Source organism: Carassius carassius, chromosome 26, assembly GCF_963082965.1.
Source record: "Carassius carassius chromosome 26, fCarCar2.1, whole genome shotgun sequence".
Taxonomy (NCBI): domain Eukaryota; kingdom Metazoa; phylum Chordata; class Actinopteri; order Cypriniformes; family Cyprinidae; genus Carassius; species Carassius carassius.
The window spans coordinates 17,248,659-17,257,888 of record NC_081780.1 but is presented as its reverse complement, the minus strand read 5'-3'; the positions used below and the strand labels follow the sequence as shown (position 1 = coordinate 17,257,888).

Here is a 9,230-nt window from a genome sequence, read left to right as displayed (position 1 = left end):
GATTTAGTCCGAGAGCTCTGTCCCTCCATTGAAACTGTGTGTACGGTATACTGTCCATGTCCAGAAAGGTAAGAAAAACATCATCAAAGTAGTCCATGTGACATCAGATGGTCAGTTAGAATTTTTTGAAGCATCGAAAATACATTTTGGTCCAAAAATAGTAAAAACGACGACTTTATTCAGCATTGTCTTCTCTTCCGTGTCTGTTGTGTGAGAGAGTTCAAAACAAAGTAGTCTGGTTATCCGGTTCGCGAACGAATCATTCAGTTCACCAAATCGAACTGAATCGTTTTAAATGGTTCGCATCTCTAATAAGCATTAATCCACAAATGACTTAAGCTGTTAACTTTTTTAATGTGGCTGACACTCCCTCTGAGTTAAAACAAACCAATATCCCGGAGTAATTCATTTACTCAAACAGCACACTGACTGAACTGCTGTGAAGAGAAAACTGAAGATGAACACCGAGCCGAGCCAGATAAGAAGAATCGAGGAGCTGATGATACTGCACATGTGTGATTCAGCATGAAGCAGACTGACACACAGAGCGTCTGAACTGAACTGATTCTTTTGGTGATTGATTCTGAACTGATTCTGTGCTAGTGTTATGAGCGCGGGTAAACCGAAGGCTTGAATCAAGGGCAATCATCACCAATGACGCCATTACATCGAGCGCAAAAGAACCGGTGATCGGTTTTCTTCAACCGGTTTATTGAATCGAACTGTCCGAAAAGAACTACTGGTGATCCGAAAACCGATGCAACCGGTTCTTGACTCGTGAACGAATCAGTCTTTTGTTCGTTATCTGGCTCGACTCTGTGTTCATCTTCAGTTCTCTCTTCACAGCAGTTCAGTCAGTGTACTGTTTGAGTAAATGAATTACTCTGGGATATTGGTTTGTTTGAACTCAGAGGGAGTGTCAGCCACATTAAAAAAGTTAACAGCTTCAGTCATTTGTGGATTAATGCGTATTAGAGATGCAAACCGCTTAAAACGATTCAGTTCGATTTGGTGAACTGAATGATTTGTTCGCAAACCGGATATCCAGACTGCTTTGTTTTGAACTCTCTCACACAACAGACACGGAAGAGAAGACAATGCTGAATAAAGTCGTCGTTTTTGCTATTTATGAAACAAAATGTATTTTCGATGCTTCAAAAAATTCTAACTGACCCTCTGATGTCACATGGACTACTTTGATGATGTTTTTCTTACCTTTCTGGACATGGACAGTATACCGTACACACAGTTTCAATGGAGGGACAGAGCTCTCGGACTAAATCTAAAATATCTTAAACTGTGTTCCAAAGATAAACGGAGGTCTAATGGGTTTGAAACAACATGAGGGTAAGTTATTAATTACATAATTTTGCTATCTGGGTGAACTAACCCTTTAATGACATGACATTTTACTTCTAATATTATTGTTATTGGACAAAATGTAGTGCATTAGCCACAATCGACCTCCAAAAAGCCCTATATATATATAGTGCTGTCAAACAATATTAATTGTGATTAATTGTGAAAGTTTTTGTTTACATTATATATGTATGTGCGCTTTGTATATTTACTATGTACATATAAATACACACAATATATATATATATATATATATATATATATATATGTGTGCTATACATACATACATATATATATACATACAAACTTTTATAATATTTATATTACTATGTAATACTATAACGAATAAAACTAATAATCCTACAATACAAAGTTTTTACTTGGCTACAGTATTTATAATCCGTCTAACATCTGATCGCAAAACAGGTCAGTGGATGTTTTTAAATAACGTTTTTATTAAAAACAATTTGCAAACATTTTGTAATATAACAATACAAACAATTTACAAATAAAATACTAAACTCACAGTGAATTTAAATAAATAAAAATACATAAATGGTCATCATCACACAGACATTAAACTGTTAAACAAACGGTAAAATTTGGGTACAGTGAATACAGTCAGATGTTTTAATGTGGAATAATGTGGAATAATGATTAATTTATTTCTGTTTCAACTTGTAACCATCTCGTTTTTTCTGGCTACAAACAGCATCTACTTTTTATTCACAGCAGTTGACGGTGCGTTCTAGTGATGTTCGATTCGCACACGAATCGTTCATTTGAATCGGTTCCTTTCAAAGGATCTGTCATAGAATCGCGCAAGACTGAACTCTGCCCCAAAACCATAACTTGAGAAGGGATATTATTAACTGTTAATGACATACTGTAAATAAAGGTGGAAACGTTGCTGAAACATATATCATATTTAATTGTTGTGGTTGTGCAACATGTATTCCTTGTTTGCAAGAAGATCTTTAAATTGAAATTATGATGCGGGCAATATGGGAGTCCAAACAATGCTGTGTATTCGTATATCACGTCTTGAAGAAACCATTATGCAAGTGACACAATCAAACACATCCACTTTTTTTCTTTAAGGTTGAAGAAACGAATAACTGAATCGGTTTGTTGAAAAGATTCATTAAAACGATCTGTTCAACGAACCGATTCACTAAACGCATCGGCCTTCCCAAGTAAGAACGCCTCTAGCGGCGGATCGAGGGAGTTTTTATTGAACTCTTTGACTGGACTTCGCCGTTCCAGCTTTACAAAAACGATGGCTAAAACCATGGCAAGCATGGGACACGTTCCGACTTATTAGAAATACAAAGATCTTTTGAATACATCGAGTTGTCTCTCCTTTCAGGACGTGCAATGGCTCTCTCCAGAAGAGAAGAGAAGAGCTGGATCTGAAGGAACTGTGCTGAATGCAGCTCATTCATGGAGTAGAGCGAGTCGTTTGGGGATCATGAGTACAGGTTAGTTTCCTGGATGAATAAACATCAGCTACTTCTGTTGAACAGGCACTCCAGACAGGGAAGTCGGAAACCTAGGGGTTTTATAGTTAGAATTTGCTATTTTCAACGGTTTCATTCAAATATTTCCAAGTGTTGCAACTTTATAGAAGTAACTTAGCAGCCTCAGTATTCCCATTTTGTGTTAGAGGCTAATATTGTGCTAACGGGACGAACTGCTTAAAACAAGCACAACACATTCCTGGATGAAGAAGGTAAGTTAAGGGACGATGTTGTGGTGTTATTTTGTCATGTTTAAAAGCTGAACCCTGAAGGGATATTCTCTTTCCAGCCTTATCCAGGTTTTTATCCCCAATGCGTATATATATATATGAATATATATAAATGGAAACCGCACGGAATACTTTGATTTGACTGCATTCTTTTGTTTAAACCTTTCTTTATTTGCTTTCCCCAGTCCCTTGGGTTATTATACACACAAATAACCATTTTGGTTAAAGTTGACTTTTTCCTTTGTTCTCGTCAATCGATATGGACGCTGTTATGGAGGGTATAACCGAAGAGGAAAACGTGGAAGAGTCCCGTGATTGTCTTTCCACTGCTGTGAGGAACTCTCTCTCTCTCTCTCGGAGGACATCCGCCTGATGGTGACTCGGTCTCGCGTGCTGTCGGTGGAGAAGCGGGGACTCCGGGCGAGAGACGGTGCGTGAGCTCGGTTCCCGGATCCGGACTGAAGCACGAGCTCCCGGTCGACGGAGGAGGGCGCCTCCGGGATCACTCTTGGATTGGGAAGACCACATTTCCTCAAGAGAGCATCAACAAATCCAACTGGTTGTTATTTTTCCCGAGAGCGCTGTCTAAGTGAATTCAGCGAAATCAACACAAATGTTTTCTCCTTTCATCGTTAATTGTGGCATCTGTAAAAGGAGAGGTCTGAGATCAAAGTATCCCACTGTATGATGGAGTCTCATGCACAAAGTTTCTATGATAACTGTAGTTACCTTAAATCTAACAGGATCTGCTTCAAACCATGTAAACATCTGTATTTTACTCCATTTATAATATTTTTTTATGGAAGTAACAGTAACAAGAATAGTAGTAACTGCATTTTGTAGGATATATCCAATGCCTGCTATTAGTTCTGAACAAAGCAACATTTCCAGTTTGTGTCTGTATCTCAGAAGTTCATATAGTTTACATTTTATAAACTTAGATGGATATACAAAAATGTATGTTTAGAAAACAGCTGTGTCTCTATAATATCTGAGACTTTAGTATGTTTATGAGAACATTTATAAATCAGGCGATATAAAAACCATCCTTCACCTGTAATTTCATCAGCTCAACAACATTAACATTGGCTGAGGAGAAACTGAGTGATTTAAATATATATATATATATATATATATATATATATATATACAGTACAGACCAAAAATTTGGACACACCTTCTCATTCAAAGAGTTTTCTTTATTTTCATGACTATGAAAATTGTAGAGTCACACTGAAGGCATCAAGGGCTATTTGACCAAGAAGGAGAGAGATGGGGTGCTGCGCCAGATGACCTGGCCTCCACAGTCACCAGACCTGAACCCAATCGAGATGGTTTAGGGGTGAGCTGGACCACAGACAGAAGGCAAAAGGGCCAACAAGTGCTAAGCATCTCTCGGGGAACTCCTTCAAGACTGTTGGTAGACCATTTCAGGTGACTACCTCTTGAAGCTCCTCAAGAGAATGCCAAGAGTGTGCAAAGCAGTAATCAAAGCAAAAGGTGGCTACTTTGAAGAACCTAGAATATGACATATTTTCAGTTGTTTCACACTTTTTTATGTATATAATTCCATATATAATTCCACATGTGTTAATTCATAGTTTTGATGCCTTCAGTGTGAATCTACAATTTTCATAGTCATGAAAATAAAGAAAACTCTTTGAATGAGAAGGTGTGTCCAAACTTTTGGTCTGTACTGTATGTGTATATATATATATATATATATATATATATAGATTGCACTAATCATAATTTTTATATTTTCTCTTTTACAATTTACACACTACCAGTAAAAATATTTTTTTTAATGTTTTTTAAAGTCTCTTCTGCTCACCAACCTTGCGTTTATTTGATCCAAAAACAGTAAGATTGTGAAATATTTTTCCTATTTGAAATAACTGCTTTTTATCAGAATATATTTTAAAATGTATTTTACTCCTGCAATCGAAGCAACATTAAATTTTTACACATTTAACACATAATTTTTATAACATTATAATACCATGGTATAATGTTAAACTAACACTAAAACAATAGGAGAACCCTTAGGATAACATGTAGAAAGAAAAAAAAGCCTCTTAAGCGTGCAGAATAACATAAGTGGACTTTGAACGATTAATTGCTACTTTGAATGATTATGTACTTGTGGCATCCGTAAATGTAATCGCGATTAGAAATTCGATTAATTGTGCAGCCCTAATAACAACACAAGAAAAACAAAGTGTCTACAACATTTGATACCTGTATGATATGTAAAATATGGAGCTGTCATCTCCTTCAATACAATAAATGGAGCTAATTAGACTTTGTTTTATCCATTCATTCTTAAAGTTGAATGCTCTTCAACATCCAAACATAGGTGAAGGCCTCAAAATGTTAAACTCACATGCTTTACATGAACTTTTATTTTTGCATGCCTGTAACCTATTTTGTCTCAAGAATCAGTGCTTTTTATAAGGGCTATAAAGGAAAGGTCTGATATTAGATTTTGTATATTAGAAGCCACTGTTTAGAATGCTCTACTATAATATGCTATTAAGCATTATTGTGAAAGATGGCAAAATCTTGACCTGATAATGACTCATACTGGAGCTATATTCACAGAACCTCACACAATAATAATAGCAGAGAATCAGATGAATCATGTTTGATGAATGTTGAATGATGAATGTTTCAGAGCTGCATTTCAGTCTTGCACTCAAGTCATGAGCCATCGTGTTCAGCTGTGTGTATGTGGTATGCAAGTCTATTCATGGAATTCATGTAGCTCCCTCTCTTTCTTTTCTGTGTGAGTTTATGTAGGAATGAAAAAACCACCAGTTGCCCCCAAACCCAAGCTGGTTCAGTCACAGAAACCATCACCTCCCCCCATCGCCCCAAAACCAGAGATCCTGCTGCCTTCACCCTCACCCACTGCACACAAGAGAGGAAAACCTGCTGTCGCCCCCAAACCATGTTTGCCCAAAGCCCCTCAGAAACCTTCTCTGCCAAGACAAGATCCCTGCAAAACCCAACATCCCCCTGTCTCCAAAAATGGAGGTCCTGCTCTACTATCCTCACACCTGTCACATTACATTATACCACCCAGTACTCAAGGTCATCAGCTAGGTAACAGCAAATCAGATGATTCTAAGAAAATATGTGGAACAGCAGAGGTAGGTGTTTTCAAAGAGGGGGACATTCCAAAAGAACAGTTGTTTTACAATGACACACTGGAACATGCTTCCCGATCTGAACGGGAACAAATGCATGCTCCAACAGACTCATCCCACACTTCAACAGAGGCACAGGAAGAACCAAACTCTGCCACACTAGAAAAGGACCAGGCAGGTACACAAAAACAAAGTTCTGTGCCGATCCCAAAAAACAGTCCTACGGAAGGTCTGCAGGAATGGTCTGCAGAGCAGAAACACACTGTGAACTCCATTTTTAGCTCTTGCACCAGTGGCAATGATGGTGTTCCTGCACCCCCCAGCAAGCCACTCCCCGTACCCCATCCACGACGCCCTAGGAGGGCGCTTCTTAGGCAGAATGTTGTGGAAATTGCACCTTTGGACACTCAAGCAGATACACCTACAGAGACTCCTGAACACGTTACGACAGACACATTAGTAGAAAATCCCCAAAACACTTCAAAAAGCTATCACACCTACACAGACACACCTCTAAATTTATGTTCCCCTAAAGATAACGCGGAAAACATGGACACTGAATCCTCAACCAACACTGATTCTTTGCACAATGTAGACTCTTTTCACAGTGCACATACTGAAGACGTGCCTCCTGATCTAGACTCCACTCATTATTCAGTTCCAACAAATGGCGTAACTTTAGCTTCCATGAGCACAGCTGCGGAGGAGGGGTCGCAACCTCCAGCTCCGCCACTTCGACAGAAATCCCTCCCACAAATGGTTGATTCCTCATGCAAGGCCTCAACATCAGTGGACAACTTGCTTTTGCATTGCCACTCAGATCTTAAAGAGGTTGAGTGTAAAGATGAGGAGGTCCAAGATGATGATGAAGAAGATTGTGCATATGGAGATTTTGCTCGATACCCAATAACTCAGAGTCTTCCTAAACAGATTAAGCTCAGCTGTGGATCACAAGTGGAAGCTATAACCAAGCCATCTCTGGACGGGGAGGAAAAGTCACCGAAAGTCATGCCTAAAAAGCCCCAACGAAACAGTCTTCCCGCATCCGCCATGTTGCGGAAGCAAAATACGCCTTCGCTAACGCACACTCCTCCTCCACTTCCTAACTCCAGTCCTCCCATATTTAGAGAACTTCCGGCACCTCCTCAGGAGAAACCTTCATGGCGTGTCGCTCTTCCTAACATCCCTCTCTTCAGTAGAAACCAGTCGGCTCGCAGTAACAGCCAACCACAGGCTGGAGGTCTGGGATCTGTTTTTGTTAAACAGAGGGCAAAGTCGTTTTCCTCTGCAGATCTTCAGAGAGTGGACACAGGATCCGAATCTTCCGAGCAGTTGGTGCGCTCCGATCAAACGCGCCGTAGCTTGCGGAAACTTCTAGAGCTGCGTGTGTGTGCACGGTTGCTTCCAAAGTTGCTTCGCAGTGGACAATCCCTGGATTGCACTCGTACTGATGCTGAATACGAGGAGCATGAAGCCACGCCCACTAATCAGGTTGCTCCTGGTGATGATGAAGAAGCTCAAGATGACAGTGAGGCAGACTGCGGAGTGGAATACGAGAATGTCCCATTATATGAGGAGATTCCGGAGTACATGAACCTGCCCTGGGTTTATTCAAGCCAGGATGTGGACACAGGCGTGTATGAAATTCAGGAACCATGTGAGGCGAACAGGTCAGTTTGTGCATATATGACATTATTCAAATCACCATCCTGAACTACAGTTGTCTTGTTTAATAGGTTTTGATTTGAGGGATGTACTGTGATTGATTGAGGTTACCGATATGGTAACGGCTTTGTAACAATTCAACTATGATTCCTAAATTAAAAACATATAACACATTCCCTTTGAGCAATTTAGGTAAAATTTGGTATTACAGTATGTTTCATTGCGAATACATTGAGAAAAGTTTACTATGATTATGTGTACTTAGTGTTGGGGAAAGTTACTTTTTAAAGTAATGCATTAGAATATTGTTTTATTCCATAAAAAGTAACTCATTGCAATTTTCAGAAAGTAATAATGTTCCTTTTGAGTTACAATTTCTGTCACCTGGGCTGGGCTTTCTTATTTGTTTTTTAATAACAAAACCCCCCAAAGTGTATTATTGGCAGCTATAAAGGCCCTTTTACACTACCGTTTCCGCGCAGCTACATTACAAATAACAAATTTGAGCACAAAAAGTTGCGACATAGGAACGACCTCATCACAATCCATCGTGTCATCCATCGTGAAAAAGTTCACGAAAACTTGCGACACGCTTGATTTGAAATCTCCTCTTTAATTTGACCACATGCATAATACAGCACAGTGATTAGATTATAAGAGTACATTCTTGTGAATAATTCAATTCAAGTTTATTTGTATAGCTACTGTATTTAGTAGTAGCTTATCAGTGGTGACTGTCAGTTTATGTACATTTTTCAGAAAAATTAATAAAAGACGTAAGGGTTACGGACGGGTCAAACAGATGATGAACACTATTAACAGCAATCACACTTGTAGCTAAATGTGGTAGTTCTGTATGTGGTTTCAGGGCTAGCATTAGGGCTCTCACTTTTAGTTAGAAAATCGATTGCACAATCGATCAGACCAACCAAAAAATGTTTTGAAAATGAAAATAGGGAATCGAATATAACCAAATATGTACACTATTAATTTTAAAATAATTAAACAATTAAAAATATAGATGTAACAAAACTAACAAACAAGCAGAAAAAAAAAAAAAAGAATTCCGAAAGTGCAGTATGCCTTGCGAACGCTAGACAGAAAATACCAGCAATTTTACGCGCCAGACCCAGTGACATCGAAAGCGACCTCTTATGCTGCTTTCACACCAAACGCGAATAGAGCGTCTGCCGCGAATGATTTCAATGTTAAGTCAATGTAAAGACGCGTTTACACGCATCTGGAGGTCTCGCAGCACGGTAGATGCGAATTCGCCTCATTCGCGCATCTAGTTACAGGAGATT

The 9,230-nt window shown here is 39.0% G+C and overlaps 1 protein-coding gene across 2 annotated transcripts in view; it reads left to right on the top strand.

Annotated features, from left to right (window-relative positions):
• The first annotated feature begins 2,606 nt into the window (after positions 1-2,606).
• Positions 2,607-9,230, top strand: part of LOC132105918 (FYVE, RhoGEF and PH domain-containing protein 6-like) — a 31,109-nt gene continuing 24,485 nt past the window's right edge. The window contains exons 1-2 of one of the 2 annotated variants that reach the window (XM_059511457.1): positions 2,607-2,840; positions 5,912-7,931. In XM_059511457.1, the coding sequence (XP_059367440.1) occupies positions 2,831-2,840; positions 5,912-7,931 (2,030 nt within the window). In that variant the 5' untranslated portion in view covers positions 2,607-2,830. The other variant, XM_059511458.1, reaches the window with a different exon arrangement.